At 47.2% G+C, this 19,201-nt stretch overlaps 1 protein-coding gene across 8 annotated transcripts in view; it reads right to left on the reverse strand.

Annotated features, from left to right (window-relative positions):
• The window catches only part of TLE3 (TLE family member 3, transcriptional corepressor), a 50,458-nt gene that overhangs the window by 26,353 nt on the left and 4,904 nt on the right, over positions 1 to 19,201 (reverse strand). For 4 of the 8 annotated variants that reach the window (XM_079953017.1, XM_079953013.1, XM_079953014.1 and 1 more), the window contains exons 4-6: positions 18,411 to 18,455; positions 3,657 to 3,719; positions 2,120 to 2,224 (exon numbers count right to left, since the gene is read on the reverse strand). In XM_079953017.1, coding sequence (XP_079809143.1) covers positions 2,120 to 2,224; positions 3,657 to 3,719; positions 18,411 to 18,455 — 213 coding nt within the window. The remainder of the gene's footprint in view (positions 1 to 2,119; positions 2,225 to 3,656; positions 3,720 to 18,410; positions 18,456 to 19,201) is intronic. The other 4 variants (XM_079953019.1, XM_079953018.1, XM_079953016.1 and 1 more) reach the window with 1 other exon arrangement.

Below are 19,201 nucleotides of genomic sequence, written 5' to 3' on the forward strand. Positions count from 1 at the left end.
AACTTTCAGCAGATGGGGATGATGGGAGCTGCAGTCCAGCAACACCTGGAGGGACAAAGAGTTAGCCACACCTGTGCTGTCTCAATGCATTTGGGAGGCTGTTTAGCAAAGAACCGGGAATCAGCTCAGAAGCGGCAGGTGTTTTGAGCCAGCAAATAAAACCCAGTTAGATAGAGCCTGTAAGATATGCAGCACCTCCTGGAGCAAGGCAAGGCAACGGAAACACCAAACCGCCCCAGTTCAACATCACACATTGCACTACAACGGCGAAACAGAGACAGAACAGACCTCAGCGAAGCCAGGAGAAGGGCTAGCAATTGACGACCATTTTTTTTAAGTGTGTGTGTGTGTGTGTGTGTGTGTGTGTGTGTGTCTCACACACACAAAGGAGAACCAACTCCAAGATTCTTCAGGAACGTTTTGAAGCAAAGCTTCCCATATTGCATCCTGCAGGATCTGCTGAGGAGCAAATAAAAAGGTAAAGGGACCCCCGACCATTAGGTCCAGTCGTGACCGACTCTAGGGTTGCGGCATTCATCTCGCTTTATTGGGCGAGGGAGCAAATACTCTGGGCTTAATTTCATAGTCTAGTTCTAGATTTGCCAGGCATGCAAGGAAGGTCATCTTGCAAAGAATGTATATTTTTTAAAAAAACAAAATTCACAGAGGGATTTAAGTAAGGAAATAATGCATTAAATATATATATATTAGTGAATGCTTTGCACATTCCATTAATGCCCACAGTTACTCCCTGAGGGGCAAGTCCCTGTTGGCACCATTTTGCATTAAGCCAGCCAGCCCATCTACATCTCAGCAGGTTTCCCCAACTGGGCCATGTTAAATTTGGCTGTAATTCCTGCACTGCAATGGGTTGTGGAGGGGGGGGGGGGGCGGTGTCAAATTTTGGCCTCGCTTCCCCCACCCCTTGTGGGACAAGGCAGTGTGCAGCCAACAGATTCGTTGTCAAAGCACTCTAGAGACCCAAGTAGTATGAAAAGTTAGACCGTCCTGGTGTAAATGGTGTTGAGCTACATTGGCCTTATACACTGTATAAGGCACCTGCCTCTTACAGTTTATCTGCACATTGGAGGTGAAATAGCTCTAGGACTGGAGGGGAAGCTGAGCTTGCTCCATCAGGCCCCTTCAGCTGTCATCTGGGGGCAGTCATTGCCTCAGACTGATGCCATGGGAGAGATTTGCTGGAGGCCCAGCTCTATTGGGCATCTTCTGCCCTTGAACTGCACCAGTAGGTCATTCTAGGAACAAGTGTTCAGAAATTGGAGATTTTATTTTCCTCTTCCCTCCCTGTCCCCTTCCCTTGAGTGCCATGTCTTTTTTGGATTCTAAGTTGTGCAGGCAGGGGCTGCCTTGTTTGGGTCAACTGTATGTATGCCCCTCCGGGAGCCTTTTTGGCTGAAGAGAAGGGTACAAATGCTCTGAAAGCAGTGGTTCTCAAAGGGGGCAGTATTGCCCTCCCAGGGGCAGTGGGATTACTTGGGGGGCACTAGGAGGCAAGGGGGTGGCAGAAGGTCACTAGAGGCATAAGCAACTATTGGACTTTGAAAAGCTGGCATCACAGGATCATGTTCATCAATTTCATTGAATTAATTCAACTAAATAGTTTTAACTGGCTTTTGAATCAATGCACAATTGTCACTGTTTTAACCCGATTGCATTATTGTCTTCCTTAGCGGGCTGTGCAAACTGCTATTCTGAATAATGCTTTTTATAGGGCAGGGGATGAATTTATGGAACCGACGGTGGCCCAAAAAATGTTTTGGGAAATAAATAAAGAACAGGATCACTCTTCTGGCTGCTCAAGACCCCAGCAGTCAACAAACTGGGGGGGGGGGGCACATTATAATTAAAACCATGTGTGTTGGCAAGAAACAAGACAGAAGCTCTTTCTGCCCCGGCTGCTGGGAGAAATTTAAACCAGGCATTTGGTCTCCAGCCCTCTGGAGACACAGCAGCAACAAGGGCCTAGCAGAGAGGCTGCTTTTAGCTCAGGGCAGCGGCAGTGTTGTTTGCAAACGCAGCCCTTCTCTGAAGCCACGGCAGGGAGGGCAGGGCTGTCTCTGTTTACGGTAAATGATAGGAATAAAGGGGTAATACACACGGTGAGAGGCAGATTGGGAACTCCACGTACCCCGATGATGGCGTTCAGCTCCGTCATCGTGACCTGCTTGGCACGCTCAACAGCCTGAGCCACTTGCTGTTGGTGCTGCGGGGACACAGAGAGAGAAAGTCTTGAGGCACCCTGCATCCAAGGAAAATGCCAACAATCGAAAGGTACACCAGTTCGGCTTTACAGTGGTACCTCTATTTATGAACACAATCCATTTCAGGGTGCCATTTGCACCCGAAAAGTCTGTAAGTAGAGTGCCACTAGTGTGCATGCACGAAGCACACAGATCGCGTGCGCTGGCAACGAACCCGGAAGTAAACACTTCCAGGTTTGCCACATTCGTAACCTAAACAGCCACAACGTGAAGCAAACGTAACATGAGGTATGACTGTATTTAATTTATAGCTCAACTTTTCCTCCAAGGAGCTCAAGGTGGTGTACGCAGGTCTCCCTTGTCTTATTTAATCCCCACAACAACCCTGCGAAGTAGATTTGGCTCAGAGAGGCTGGGACTGCCCCCCCCCCCCGGTCACATCCAATGAGCTTCATGGCAGAGTGCAAGGGGTGGAGATTTACCCTGGACCCTCCCAGCTCCTACTTTGACACTCCCCACCAAGGGAATTCTGGGAACTACCAAGTCTGTGGGGCACCCCAGAGAATTCTGATAGCCAATTATCAGCATCGCCCCAATGCCACGCTGCCAAGAACCCCCTGTGCAAGGAAGGCCTGGTGATTAAAGCCAGATTTGCAGAGTGGATGTGTCCCGAAGGACTCACAAAAACAGAGGGGAAGAGATGTACTCAAGAGATCAGAAGCTGCTTCTTAAGAACTTGGTCGTACATCAGTATTTCCTGTCTTCTGGTACGTTTCTCTAAGGAAAGGGGGCTGGGAAGTCTTTTAAGGCTAAAGGCCACAATCCCTCTTAGAAAACTCTCTGAGGGTCATATGTCAACACTGGGTGTGGCCAAGCAGTCAAACACCCTCCCAGCCATTTACCGTATTTGAACCCTCGTCTCCCCCAGGTTCTGGTCCTCATGTAATCCCTACAACAACCCCAAGAGGTAGGTTAGGCTGAAAGAGGCAGTGATTGGTCCAAAGTCACCCAGTGAGGTGTTGTTTTTTTTTGGTCAATTGGAGGATTTGAACCCTGCTCTCTCCCAGATCTTACACCGACACTCTAACAGTTACACCACACTGGCTCTCAAAACTGGCTGCTAACACTGCTTTGTGGACAAGTCCCAGAGACGCAAGTCCATCCTCTGGGGAACTTGCAGGAAGCATTTATTGGCTAAGAAAGAAGTAGCTCAGGATGGTACTGAAGCAAAATGGTGGGTCAACAATTATCCCACACTTGACCAAATTAAGTGGTGATTCTTCTGTCTATCCATCGACCCATTACTGCATCAGTCCAGCCCTCCTGTCTGCAACCAGGTCTTTAAAATGAGAGGAGCATTTGGTCTCAACCCTAAAGGGCTCCTCCGCAGATTTGGCTTACTTCTCCCACAGCAAAACCCCTTGGCATCCTTACCTCTTGCGACAGAAAAGGCATGATCTGGGCTAGAATGGTGTTCAGCCTTTTAGCGATCTCCGTCTAGAAAGAAGATAGGAAAGAGAGAGAGAGAGAGTCAATTTACTGTCATTCAGATACCATATTACAGATGTGTGTGGGGGTTTTTTGGGGGGGTAAGGGGAAGAGGCACGATCCAGGGTTTAGAAACAGCTGCAACAAAAGCTTTGCAACCCCCGGAACAGCATGCCCACATCCTTGGCTGAGATTCCTGCATTGCAGGGGGGTTGGACTAGATGACCCTTGGAGTCTCTTCCAACTCGACATTTAAATGATCCTATAATTAGTCAAGTTTCCCGTAACCCAAGGCCAAATGTAAAAGAGAAGTCTTTGGCTCAGCTGCCATGCAGCAACTACAGATTCCATATGCATGTTTGTAACAGCAGCAGTATGACCACATTTAAACCATACATTTAAAGCACTCTGATACTATTTTAAACAGTCACGGCTTCCCCTAGAGAATGCTGGGAGCTGTAGTTTTTTAAGGGTGTCCCCCTATTCCCCTCCCAGAGCTACAATTCCCAGAGTTCCCTGTGAAGAGGGACTGATTGTTAAACGACTCTGGAAACTGTAGTCCTGGGAGAGGAACAGGAATCTCCTAACACCTATCAGCAGCCTTAACTACAGTTCCCATGATTCTCTGGGGGGGAGCCAAAATTGGTATCACAGTGCTTTATGTTCCAGGCCTATTGCAGTATCCTGCAATACTGTAGTTGGGTGGGGCAGGGGGAACAGGGCACAAGCACACATCAAGTTTCTAATCCTCATGAACCCATAGGTGAGCTTGGAAGTACACAGAGAGCATCTGGCGAAACTTCAGGACTCGGACATCCTTCACTGCAAATACATGCAAAATACACAAGAGCACTTCTTTATTTCAGGAGGTATTCAAGGATACGTAGTACCGGCACCTCTTTTTTTGTTGTTAAAAAGTGTGGCACTTCCTATAACCACTTCATGGTGAGTACTGGCACCTATTTTTCTAGGGGCGGGGGGAGCAGGAAGCATTGTACAAGCGTGTCCATTTCATCCAGGATGTAGAACCCAGGTTTTCCTAGCACAGAGGAAGCCTCTGTAAAAGGAAGGGTTAATAAAAGACAAGCACTCCTGGACCAGGGCAGCTGTTAAAACAGTTCTGGGTTCCAAGGCAAACAAAATCTGATCACTGGCCAAGGAATCCACAAACAAGGCTAACAATGGAGGCTGGTCAAAAGCACACACTGGAATAGGATCAAATGATCCAAAATTCCTTTTCATAAGTCAGAGCAGCTTGTTATCAATAAAGCATTTAATTTTTAAAAATGATTTAACAACTCAAGACACATCTCCTGAAAGCCAAAAGGTCCTCTGTTCTTACAAGCTGCTGATTTTCCAGTGAAGGCTATCCAAACAATATCTCTTCTCCTTTGGACAGGAAAAGCTACAGCGAGCATGATGCATGTATCAGAAACTATTTCTCTTCTAATGGGCTTTGAAAACTGTAGAGGAAGCCTCTGATTCCTGCATTCTACTATTCTTCCCCTTTCAAAGAACATCAGCTGCAGGAAACATTTATGTGCAATGTTTTAAGGCTAGTTAGTTAATACAGTGGTACCTCGGGTTACATACACTTCAGGTTACAGACTCTGCTAACCCAGAAATAGTACCTCGGGTTAAGAACTTTGCTTCAGGATGAGAACAGAAATCGTGCAGCGGCTGCGGGAGGCCCCATTAGCTAAAGTGGTGCTTCAGGTTAAGAACAGTTTCAGGTTAGGAATGGACCTCCGGAACGAATTAAGTACGTAACCAGAGGTACCACTGTAATTGCTGCTCCCAGGATCCCCCATAATATTTATATATAATATTTATATACCATTTGATTGTAGAAAACCTCCAAGTGGTTTACAAAAAGAATAAAACAACAATCTTGTTAATAAGAACAAAACACACACACCCAAATTTACAAACCAGCAATTAACTGAAAACACATCAGCATTCTGCATAAAGAATATTTTTAGCAGGTGCTGAAAAAGAGTACAGGAAAGATCCCCCTGCTTGATATCAAGAGGCAGTGAGTTCCAAAGTGTACGGTGCTGCCACTACACTTCCAAATGTGGAATGGGTGTTATACAACACCTGTAACAGTGCCAGTTCTGCAGACTGAGGCAGTTGAGAGAGCATATATGGAGTAAGGGAGATTAGGCGGCCTGTTGGCAGGATAATAATCCTCTCTCTTCCAATGCCATGGCAGCAAAGGGTTAACTAACAATGGAGTGAACAGCAGATAAACAGGAGCATTCCATTGAAATTTGATCTGCCATCTCCTCCTGCCCCCAATTAAAAAGTTCAGCTAGGAAGCAGCTCTGCATCTGCAATCTCCGGAAACCCCTTTTCAAAAGCTTTTCTATTCTTTATTTCTTTGTCTTGGAGGGGGAGCTGAAATTTAAAGAGCTAAGACCATACTGCTTTTAAGAGCATCCTGGAACAGATATCAGAACCAAATAGTAACCCACTCCCCACCCCAAGAACAGGCAATCAAAAGGAACAGCATCCTGGTTTGCCCAGAAAGAGAAGCTTTTGCCCCAGTGGCACAAACCCCATGCACACACCCCTCACCCTACAGAGAGGCTCACGGGCAAAAGAAACAGGGGCTCTCACTCCAGAAACCACTGCCAGCAAGACACCACAGAGTCCTGTGGCCTCTGAAGACAGCCTCTGCCAACCTGGTGCCTTCTAGATGTTTTCAACTAAAAGGCAAAAGTTAAAGGACCCCTGGACAGTTAAGTCCAGTCAAAGGTGACTATGGGGTTGTGGTGCTCATCTCGCTTTCACGCTGAGGGAGCCAGCGTTTGTCCACAGACAGCTTTCCGGGTCATGTGGCCAGCATGACTAAACCGCTTCTGGCACATGGAGGACCATGATGAGTGCCAGAGCACATGGAAATGCTGTTTATCTTCCCACCGAAGTGGTATCTATTTATCTACTTGCACTGACATGCTTTCAAACTGCTAGGTTGGCAGGAGCAGGGACCGAGCAACGGGAGCTCACCCCGTCACGGGGATTCGGACCGCTGACCTTCTGATAGGCAAGCCCAAGAGGCTCAGTGGTTTAGACCACAGCGCCACCCGCGCTATCAATGCCTCTTAGCCACAATGGCTATGTTCTCCCTCCACCCTTGGTCTGATCCAGCAGGTTCTTATATTCCTCTGGACAACAGCACTAGGACTGATGAGAGCTGAAGTCCAAAATGTCTGGAGGGCACCAGGTTGGCAAACGCAGCCTTAAATACACAATGGTTTTATTGTGGTGGGGGATTCCACAGGTTAGAGGACATCCAACCAATCAGGGCTTGAGAAAATTCTAGGATGATTAAGACAAGACTTGCTACATCCTCTCAGCAGCCTTAGAGTCACAGAATTGTAGAATTGGAAGGGACCCTGAATGCAGCAACCACACTTTGACCGCTACTCTGGCTGGAAATTCCTCATGCTAAATCTTGCTACCAAATGTATTCCCTTCGCTCTGCTCCTCCCTTCAAGTCCCTCAAGGCAGCCCACAAGGATACGGAAGCCGTTTAAAATCAACAAGCAGGCCACGAAAACTCACAAAATTAAAAGTTATCATTAGAGGCAGCCTAAAAACTAAACACTAAGGTACTCTGGGGTCCCAGACAGGACACAGATGGCCCTTTTGTCACAAAGCCTGAGTTGTAAATATTTCTGCCGTTGGCAAGGATTTCAGAAGCAAACTTTTGTTAGGTGTGTGTGTGTGTGGAAACCTCCAAGTTTTGCATTCCGAAACATGGCCCCACATCAAAGCTACACCTTCCCGCTTAACATCCAATTCAATAGTCCGTTTAAAAATATTTGTTCGCTTTAGTTAAGTTTGACAAATGAAAAATTTAAAACTCACTTGTCCCTGGTTAAGGCGAATGAAGGCATGCCAGGAGAGAGGAGGGGGTCTTGGAAAATGCACCTTCCTCATAAATTCACCCCATTCATCACAGCATCTCAGCCCCCTCGCCCCTCCCCACCAACCAACCTTAATTCATCACCCTCCCGTTTCCACAGCAACCCTAACCCCTCATTCCCCACTAGGACATTATGCAAATAGCTCCTTTGCCTGACCACAGCTCTCTGCAAAAATCACAATGCCTGTGCCAAGGCAGGTCCCATTCTGCTGAGTGCAGGAGCCGCCAATCAAGTTGGCTCCACAAATTAACACTGGATAAAAGCCGCACTTGGGAGAGGAACGGGCAGCTGGGGGTGCAGGCAGAGACACTGTCAAGTGAGTGATGGTGAACAAAGGCAACTTCAGCCCACTTAGGAAAAACAGATTCCATCAAGTGCAGTGAGTCCAGGAGCCAGGACCAGAATTCTTACCATATGCACAGAATGCTTATGAATGCAATTTTTGGACAGGTCTGTGACACATCCCAAGAGATGGCAAGGAGGTGGCAGCAATCACTGGGCATGATTTAGATAAAGTCAATGCCAAGCAGGTGGGGTCATGATCCAATGAAAAGCAATTGAAAGCCTGTGTGGTGTTGGTGGTTATAGTGTCAGACTAGGACCCGAGAGACCAGGGTTCAAATCCCCACTTGGCCATTATGTAGTTCAGTGGGTAACCTTGGGCCAGTCACTCAGCCTAACCTACCTCACAGGCAAAATAAAAAAATTCCTTCCAGTAGCACCTTAAAGACCAACTAAGTTAGTTCTTGGTATGAGCTTTCGTGTGCATGCACACTTCTTCAGATACACTGAAACAGAAGTCACCAGACCCTTCTATATAGTGAGAAGGTGGGGAGGGGTATTACTCAGAAGGGTGGTGGGATTGGGTGATTGGCAGATAGCTGTGATGAGCCTACCTCACAGGGTTGTTGCGGGGACTAGGACCTGAGGAGACCGGGGTTCGAATCCCCACTTGACCATGAAGCTCGTCCTCTTTGTGCTGGGAGATGACACTCACAGGAAAAGTAAATTTTTAAAGAAGGAACCTCTCAAAGCTTTAGCAGTTTTCTCACCTCAAGACTGCAGAACAAACTCACTTTCTCTTCTGCCAAACATGAGGCCAAACTCACCAGGGAAGAACATTTGGGGGGACAATCACAGCACTCAAAAGCAAGACTAACTGCCTGCTGACTTAAGTCCATCTTGAAGGAACATGACCCTGAAAATCTCCCAAAGAAATGGATTCTCCCTGAGTTGTTGCCAACTGACCAGATGCCCACCAACTCCACCCCATGTCCAAATCTTCAACTCTACATCCCTGTCACCCAAGCCTATTGCCCCTTCTGCTACCTGACATCTACACAGACTCGCCACCCTCCATATCAGAGGGAAGACAAATGTGGTGGCCGCAAGGGGCGATGGGAGCAGGAGGGCAAGACAGGCAGAGGGCACCCACTTGGTTGGCCCACAGTCCAGCAAGCTGTGAAAAGGGAAACCCAAATGGTCGAGGGGAGGGAGCGACTATGCAGAAGCGGTTGGACTGTTTGGGGTTTTTTAGAGAAAAGAAGAGCAAGAAGTGACATGTTGGAATATTCAGGACAGATAAATGGAAGTCCTTCTTCACCCAGCGCATAGCTAAACTATGGAACTTGGGTGGCTTTAAAAGAGGGTTAGACAAGTCCATGGAGAAGGGCTATCATTGGCTACTAGGTACAATGGCTGTGCTCTGCCTTCAGAGTTAGAGAAAGCAATGCTTCTGAATAGCAGTTGCTGGAAGCCAGAGGAGGGGAGGGTGATCTTGTGGTCGAATCCTGCTTGCGGGTCTCCCAGAAGAGGCATCTGGTTGGCCACAATGAGAACAGGATGCTGGACTAGATGGGCCATTGGCCTGATCCAGCAGGCTCTCCTTATCTTCCTATTTCTGCCCAGTCAGCTCTTTAGACAACCCCACTGCCTTACCATCATTTTTTATTTGTATGCCGTTTTTCCACAGTTAAAAAAACAGTGCTCAAGGCAGCTTACAGCTTAACAAGATTTACATAATTACAAAAGTCTTAAACAATAAACCACATCAAAAAAATACACAACCAAATGGGAAACAATTTCCACATAAATCAAAATCTTAGACGTTATTGTTATTTTATTAGATTTTTTTCCAGCTGTGGGTTGTTGTTTTTTGATATTGCATTTTCTGTTGTTGTTGTTGTTTTATTTGTACCCCACCCATCTGGGTTGCCCCAGCCACACTCTGAGTGGCTGTTGTTGTTGTAACTTGCCCTGGGGACCTTAGGGTGAAGGGCAGATGATGATGATGATGATGATGATGATTGCCATTTGGGTGCTGAACAGTGTTCATCCATTTAGTGCAAGGGTTTCTGTTTCAGAAGCAGGACTTTCCCCTCCCCTCTCACTCGCCAACATTCTCCCCCACCCTTCCCAAATCTGCTCCAGAGGGTTGTGGGGGGCTCCTGAAACAGATTTAGGGGGCACGCAGGAGAATCGAGCCCCCCAGGGGTGAGCAGAGGGGTCACCAGGCACCCCTGCTGACATTTGGCTTGGCAGAGCAGGCCAGCCAGCCAAGAGGATAAACGAGTTGAGTTCCTCCCTTTCCCTTTGGAAAAAACAGCAACACACACAGCCACCTATCTGCTTCTGCATACCACCCTCCAGTTTCCCAAGGAGTCTTTAAGGGCAGAGGCGGGCAGGGGAAAGGGATGGGGATGAGGCCATCCGCCCAAGTGCCTCCAGCATTTGTTGAAAGCAGAATATTGTCTCTCTAAGCAGATGAAAATAAGGTCCTTGAGCCTCCAAGCGGTTCTCACTCGGGGAGACAATTAGGGGCACTTCCAGCTGTCTAGCACTCGCTCAAGTGCGCTCTTCAACCAGGCTCTCAATGGCGTGTTGAAAGCTATTTGCGGCAGCAAAGCGTTATTAGCCAGGATGGAGAGCGCCGCTGATGAGAATTAAATTCAGGGAGGAGTGTGGGCGCGCGTGGGCGCAAATGGTTATTACGGATTTGCCAATCGCATGAGGCAAACGAGGCCGATTCAGGAGATAAAAATAAGGACGCCCAGCCAGGAGATTCAACAGATATTTGGGGCGGCAGCGAGGTGGGTGGGTGGGGGTTTGTAATGTGAATCCAGGCGTCCCTGCCATTAACTAAAGGAGCTGAGCTAAATGGGAGGGGGCTCCCGCAACTCAGGGGGGGGGGGTCTCAAGCACTTGGCAGATTCCTAGTATTATCTCTTAAGGAGATCACTAGCTGGAGCTGATGCAATGTTCTTGGAACCTCAAAGCAGAGAGGGCCGGGTGGGGGGTGGGGTTGTCTCACCAGCAGGTCCCACCAGGCTGAAAAGGCACTCTGGTTTGGACAACCAGGCCAAACCCAACGCCAAAGGATAAATGGACATAAATCAGGAATCACAAGACAGAGAAACCAGGAGGAGAACACTTCAGTCTCCCAGGACATTCTATACAAGATCTCAAAGCAGCTGTCATGTTACAAAAGAATTTCAGAAATAGACTGGAAAGAGAAGTTGCTGAATTACAACTTATTACCAAACTTAAAACCATGGAGACCCCTGGTCTGAATAGAGACATTGGATTCTTATCTCATTATACATGATCAGTGGCGTAGCGTGGGGGGTGCAGGGGGGGGGCCGGCCGCACCGGGCGCAACATCTGGGGTTAGGGCAAATCCACGGGTTAGGGGGTGCAAATCCACGGGTTAGGGGGCACAAATTACTTGCCTTGCCCCGGGTGCTGACAACCCATGCTACGCCACTGTACATGATAAAGCTACAGGTTTACCACACCTACCAACCAATCACCCATTCCCACCACCCTTCTGAGTAATACCCCTCCCCACCCTCTCACTATATATAAAGGCCTGGTGACTTCTGTTTCAGAGTACAGTGGTACCTTGGGTTAAGTACTTAATTCGTTCTGGAGGTCTGTTCTTAACCTGAAACTGTTCTTAACATGAAGCACCACTTTAGCTAATGGGGCCTCCCACTACTGCCGGGCCACTGGAGCACAATTTCTGTTCTCATCCTGAAGCAAAGTTCTTAACCTGAGGTACTATTTCTGGGTTAGCCGAGTCTGTAACCTGAAACTTCTGTAACCTGAGGTACCACTGTATCTGAAGAAGTGTGCATGCACACGAAAGCTCATACCAAGAATAAACTTAGTTGGTCTCTAAGGTGCTACTGGACAATTTAAATTTTATATATATATATTTCTACTGCATCAGGCCAACACAGCTACCTACCTGGCTTTCCTCTGCTCACCCAATTAGGCAGATACCATCTTTTGACATTATTTTACCTATTTTAAAGCAAGAAGCTTAAACAGCCATTTTAACTGCTACAATGCAGCACAAAGTCAAAACTATTGCACTCACTCCCACAAGGAAGCAGGGATGGCCACTCATCTAGACGGTTTTAAAGGGTTACCAAATTGTATCGATGGCTGCTAGCTATTACGGCTATGCTGCCCGCAACTGGAAGCAGCAATGCTGCTGAGTGCAGTTGCTGGAAACTGCAAGAGAGGAGAGGACTCTCATGCTCATTAGTTTGCCAGAGGCAGGAATTCTTGCACCACACAAAGGACCACTCACAGGCAGCTTAAACCTGCTGTGAAATTTTGCTTCACGAGCATCCTTCAATCTGTCTGGATGTATCCTAAGTGGCGACGAGTTGTACTTGATGCACTTTTAGGCCTTTTGGAGAAAGGCTCAGTGGCAGCACCTGCTCTGCGGGCAGAAGGTCCCAGGTCCAAACCCCAGCAGCATCTCCAGGTAGGGTTGGGAGAGAGTCTCTGCCGAAACCCCCGAGAGTTTCCACTGCTACCAGTCAGTGTAGACAATGCTGAGCTAGATGGACCAGTGTTCTGACTCAGTGTCAGCTTCCCGTGTTCCTAACTTCTCCTAGTTATCCACTGCTCATCAAAGCCTCCAGACAGCTGCTCCCGCTGCAATTTCCCCAAAAGAAATCTCCTCCGTTTTTTATATACTCAAAGACAAACATCCACCAAGGAACCCTGTGCTTTGCTCTGCCATGCTAGTCTGGAGGGCACAAAACAGCATGAATCATTCAAGCGTCTACCCGATGGTGTGCAGATAAAGCTAATGCAGGTCACCTGAGAAGTCTGTTAGCTCAGAACCTCCTTGCTCAGCATCCACACCACTGTTAGTGGCTGGGATTTACTTGCGGGAATATCTTCGCCAGAGGAGGAGCAACTGGGGTCTTTTCATTCAGGCCTTCTATTTAACACCTCCTGGCTGGGTTTCTTCAGTGTGTGTGCACGTGCGCACGCACACACATGCACACACGGCAGCTTGTGTTAACAGCTGTTCTCATCCAGTGGCTAAATAATTTTTAAAAAAGATTGAACCCTCCTCTCTTCCCACTCAGGATTCACAAGCAGTAAAAGCCAATCAATGACTAATCCTTAAACAGAGGCCATTCAAAGGCAGCCTGCACAAAACCCGCCAATGTTTTCTCATTTGATAAAATTTATACACTGTTTGGCTGTTGTTGTTTTTTAAAAAGCTCAAAGTAAGAGAAATTAACAACAATTTAAGGCATTTGAAAAGTTAGCATAGCAATAGACTAAAAACAGGTAAGACTTGCATCCAATTTCTAAACATCTGGGTAGGCTCAGCTGAACAAAACTGTTTATAGCAGGTGCTCAAAGAGGACAGTAATGCACCTGTCTGGTGTCAATTGGCATGGAGTTTCAAAGTGTAGGTGCTGCCACACTAAAATACCAAGTTCTTCTTCTTCCTGCTGTCTGAACAGTTCCACACTGGATGGATTGTGATGAAACACTACAAATCCTCCAATGCTGGCTGTGTGATGATAGCCTTACATTTTTATGTATATAGGGAGATTACCCTAGAATTCCTTGACTGTTCCCCCAGGATATCATCCCCAAATTCATGACTTGCCAGATGGAATCCTTTGGGGATGTGCAAGTACTTGTATTAGCAACAGACTAAAACACATACCCTGAATCACCATGACACTAGGAGCAGCTGAAACAAAGGAGATAGCAGTGTTGGGGCTCACTCCCCCTAGGACTTGAATGGGATGTCTGAAAGCTTTCCATTTCTTATATGAATTGGGGATTGGTGAGGGGCTTTCCCCAGGCAAAGAGGAGTCCACAGGTGGTTTCCAAACCACCCTAAACCCTTTCAAAGCCATGGAAACACAGAGGAAGCAGAATTAAAATTATTCCCCAGGGGCCACTTGAAACAAGTAACTGCTTTTGAAAGAGTCATCCTACAGACTTCAAGGAGTATTTTTTTACAAACAGTGTATAAATTTCATGAAATAAATAAACAAATAAATCCTGCTCCAGCTAAAAGAGGTCAATCTCTCAAGGTTAAGGGTGAAAAGAGAAAAGTATTTCCCTGTTGTCTAAAGACAAATAAGATTGGCAGCAAGCGCGTTTCCATGGGGACAGTCATCCCCAAACATGGAGGGCCACCACCAAAAAGGCCCATGCTCATGAACCTCCTGTGGAGAAGCAGGGGCACATGAATTCCAACACAACTTAGAATTAAAGGGTTCTGATCTGCTCAGCAACTATACAGAATGTCTTACATTCAAGAGAAAAATACATTTTTAATGAAGACTGGGTGAGGCTTTGTTCCCAGCCATCTCTAGGCTTCTCAAGACACCCCAAACCATCTTTGCTTTCATTCTGTCTTTCCCCTGCCCCACCACACCCATTGCAGGGACCTCACCCAACTATGAACGTTGTTCCATGGGTTCCCAGATCAGGCCAGGTGAGCACATAATGGACAGCCCCGCACTTCTCTCTGCCGTCACCAGGCAGACATTTGCCTTCAAATCAAATCCCACAAAAGCCACAGTCGCCCCAAACAAGTCCCATTAGACCAGCTTTCTTCATCCTGGCCACTTTGCCCTCCAGATGTTCTGGGTGAAAACTGGGAGTCGCCATTCAAAACAGCTGGAGGACCCCAGGTTGGCAAAAGCAGCATCAATGTGAGTGGATGGGCGCGAAGGCAAGGTGAGAGGAGAGCCAACTCCCTGCTACCAGCTGAGCCCAGCAAATCTTCTTCCCAACCTGCTGGAAGAGGCAAGGCGAGAAGGCAGATTAAAGGATCGGTTTTCCCTCCCCTTGCAATCAAGGCAGCTCATTTCATTTCGTTCAATAATCCTTAAAATGCCATCTCCAACCAAAAACATCACACAGACACATCGACTACAAAGCTGCCCGCCCACCCCCTCGCGCAGATATAAATCTGACATAATTACCAGCCAGGGAACCCGGCATCAAAAGGAGCCGTCCCCCAAAGCAAGACGTAGGCTGGGAGGGGTTTGCTTGCAGAGAGTGAATTATCCCCCCCCCCCCCCCGCAAAAAAAAAAGAAAAACAACAACCAGCCAGCCAAACTGCCAAGTCTGAAGAGTCCCTCTCTGGCACTTTCTTCGCCTCCACAGGCCTTTCAAAGCTCGAAATCTGCAGCCGCTAATTTACGACTCTCTTAGAGGGGCGAAGATATAAAGCAGCAAATGGAAATAGGCCTTTAAATCAGGTTTGAGAGTAGAGTTCTGGAGGGCAGCAGCTACACAATAAGGGGAGGGGAGACTCTCTCCACTGGGCCAGAAAGCTTTGATAGGAAAAATACCAAAGTGCCTGGGACAGCCAACCAAGGTATCAAGAGACTTTTGGGTATTTTCCCCAACAGCTTCTAAACTCTCCTTATTTCTTTATTGCATTTGTTAGTTGCTCTTTTGGCCGTAAGTGACCTGTAGAGAGTGAGGCACACGTTGAAGCCCAGTTTAAAAAGAAGAATACAAAAACCTAAAAAGCGCAAGATCTCTTAGGTCTTGGTCAAAAAGCCCACCTGGAGTCCTGTGTCCAGTTCTGGGCAACACAGCTTTACAAAAGATGTTGGTAAGTTAGGACATGTGCAGAGGCGGGTTTGTTTAGCAGAGATACGATAGCCATTCTCAAATATCTGGAGGGAAGATGGCACAAGCTTGTTCTGGAGGGTAAGACCAGAACCAATGGATTCAAATGACAAGAAAGGAGATTCTGGCTAATCGTTAGGAAGTATTTTCTGAGGGCAAGAGCAGAGGAATTGACTCCACTGGAAGAGTGTGGACTCCTGTTGTTGGGAGGTTTTTAAACAGAGCTTGGATGGCCATCTGGCAGGGATTCCTTCGCTGTGATTCCATCACAGCCTAAGAAGAGCCACTGGGTAAGGCCAGCATCCTCTCCCTACAGCGGCCAACAAGATGGCTGGGGTTAAATCAGCAAGCAGGTTTCATGCACAATCTCCCCTCCTATGGTTTCAAGAAACTGGTGTTCAGAAGCATTGTCTGCCTCAAACTTTGATGACAGAGCGTAGTCATCATGGCTGGTAGACATCAATGGCTCTCCCCTCCAAAGATTGGTCCAATTCTGTTTTAAAACCATCCAAGATGCCTCCTGAGACTGTTTAACCATGCAGTGCATGAGGAATCAGGGAGCTGGACTAAATGACTCGGGGTCCCTTCCAAGGCTACAGTCCTATGGTTCTATGGTCCGCTGTTAAGCTCCAGCTCTTCCCCTCCAAGGCATCACAACTAATCAGGCCTGATCTCAATAACTTCATTCCTTGAAGTTTTGCTATCATGCGCCCAGGCCCTAGGCTCCTTAAGGTTTTAAGCTTATCAAGGAAGCAAATCGCATTCCCAAACAGCTCAGCTTGTTCTGCCCTTGCGGGGGAGAAGGGGGGGGGCGGGGAGCCATTAGAGTAAGACAGAAGTTGCCTCTTTGCCAGACAAACAGGTGGGGCTGCAATAGTCATTAGATGCTATCGCCTGGAAGAGGAGTTTAACTCTTTGCAAGCCAGTCACTCTCGGAAATGGTGGCAGTTCAGCCGAATTTGACTATGGGGTCTGAACTTTTGTCACAGACAGCTTTTCCGGGTCATGTGGGTCATGTGGCTACCGAGAAAAGGGGTAGAGGGGATCTGGCAGAGCTGTAGGGGGTTGGGAAAGGATTCCAAATTCCCAGTGGTCCAAGTTTTTTGGGGTTGGGAGGGGGGCTCTTTTACAGCACCCTTTGCCAACCCCGTACCCTCCAGTTGTTTTGGCCAACAACTCCATGCTGGCTGGGGATGATAAGAATGGTTGTCCTAAAACATCTGGACAGCACCAAATTGGAGAAGGTCGTCTTACAAGCACTGGCCAAATTACTTGTTTTCTGCTGCTCCAGAGGGTAGGATCTGAACCAATGGATTCAAATGACAAGAAAGATTTCAAGTCAACATTAGGAACAACTTTCAGCAGCGGAACAGACTCCCTCAGAAGGAGGTGGACTCTCAGTCATGTGAGGTTTTCCACAGGGGTTGGGTGATCATCTGTTAGAGAATCTTGTATTGCAAGGGATGAGACTAGATGACCTGCAGGGTCCCTTCCAATTCTAGGATTCCATGACCACTTTCACAGTCTCATCTGCCTTCTATCCATCCCTATGTATGCACCACAGTCTACTCCCTTTTGACTCTGCCCCTTCTTTAAAGAAGCAGGCATTCGGTGAGATTATGTAACAAAAAAGTGCGCCCTTGAACACATACAAAGCACATTTCTATCAACACTCATTTATTTAGAGGAATACTAATGCACTGCCCTTCATATTATCATCATAGGTCTGTGTACACATATGAAACAAGGACCAACCTATTAACTCTACCAAATTAAACTTACAACAACAGAAAATCAACTTCCATAACCCAATCTGAGGGCACCATCCAAACACCCCGCTGGACAATGTTCTACGAGATAATTACAACTTTCAGTAAGACCTGGGTGCTTGACAACTTCATTTAGCATCAACTTCATTAAAACAACAAAAGTGACTTTAAACACAAAATGCTCCAGGTTTCTGCTAATTACTTTGCTGCTTTTTTAAAAAAAACTCTGCTATCCTGGAATAAAATTTAAGCAATGCGCAGTGAGGTTTCCAAAAAGAGATGAGTAAGTAGGTCATTGAACTCTTTGGTTTCTACCCATCCGGGTACACCTATAGCCAGGCTACAGTTTTTATTTATTTTAAATGAATTTTTTAAAAAGAAATAAATCAAAACTACAGTAGCTATAAAAGCCAGTTGTGTTAAACAGACTAATGCTTCCAACTTTTGACCACAGCCCAGTCACTGTCAGTCAGCTGATGGACTTGATGTGCTCTCCAACCCCACAGATCTCCTTATGCCAGGATCCCCTGTGAACGGCACCCCACTGCCGTGGTGCATTCCAAGGTGCCAGCAGACAAACTACCTCTGCGATCCTGGGATCTCCACAACAGTGAGGTCACCAATGCATTGCAACACGTCATGTGACAGAAACAGGCGTTGCAAAAGAGGAAAGTGCAACTTGGCTGGAGAAGGGGCAGGATGTGGAGGTGCTGAGAGATGGGGGTGGAGGGAGCAAGACTGCTCTGGTGCAACACAGCAACCGCAAAAACACAAGTATTTGCTCAAAACCACAGTTGCGAAAGGGTCAGAGTTCCACAACTCCAAAGCCCAAGGAAAACAAAGGAATTTGAAACGCCAAATAAACGCCACCGTCGTGCACACCTCTTCACCTCCCACAAGTCATTCTGAATCCAAGGGGGCAACATTTGCACTGCCCTGATTTTCGCACAAATCTCCCTGGCAACAGCTTAATGCTCTCTATCCCCCAAGCCTCGTTCCTGAAGTAGCCGAAGAGAGGGAGGGGAGAGGCAACAGACCACTGAACAGGGACACAGTAAGCAAAGACACTCACCTGCTTGTGCATTTCAATGTTCAAGCCGTAAGACATTTCATAGTACTGAAAAAGAGAAAAAAATGGGGAGGGGGGGGAGAGATCTTCATTAATCATGCAATAAATGTTTGGAAGCATCCGGAATATGGTACCCAGTATCTCAAAGCGAAGGCGGAGGAGAACAGAAAGGTTTGCTCTCGCTTTGCAGGAGCCCAAGAAACGGCTGCAGCCGCAGAGTGTCCGCCCTGCTTGACATATCTTTAACAAGATGACAATGCTTTGACACGCCTGCCTCTTCTCCGAAAGCTGCTTAGGAGAGCTCTAGCCGTGAACTGCGTGCTCTCTGTCTCCTGGATGCAAGACAACCCACACAGGCTCTGGGGAGACATCTTGAGCTATTTCTGCGCTGCGCTCAACATCACAGCTCAAGGGTGTAACACACCACACATGCAGAAAGGCGCTTATTTGATAAGCAGCACCTGTCATTAAGGGATTTCAAAAAGCGGGATTGAGAAAACCCGCTACCTTTGACCAGGAAGGCCTACGTCCAAAAGGGCTCTGCCGGGATCCAAGTGTCCTACATTGATGAACACGATGTTTTTAATTGTTAATTAAAGGTTGTGCTGCATAGCAGCTGGGGATGGGGCAACGCACCAGGAATTCACTGCATTGCTTTAGACATGCCCTCTCACCCACACCCTGACACACAGACAATTTGACATAATACCATTCAACTCCCTTCTCAGATTGTTGTGAGGTTTACAATTCATTGAGTTTCTTGCATTTATACACCTTTTCCTCCAAAGAGCTCA

The sequence above is a fragment of the Podarcis cretensis genome (genome assembly GCF_951804945.1).
Source record: "Podarcis cretensis genome assembly, chromosome: 14".
Classification (NCBI taxonomy): domain Eukaryota; kingdom Metazoa; phylum Chordata; class Lepidosauria; order Squamata; family Lacertidae; genus Podarcis; species Podarcis cretensis.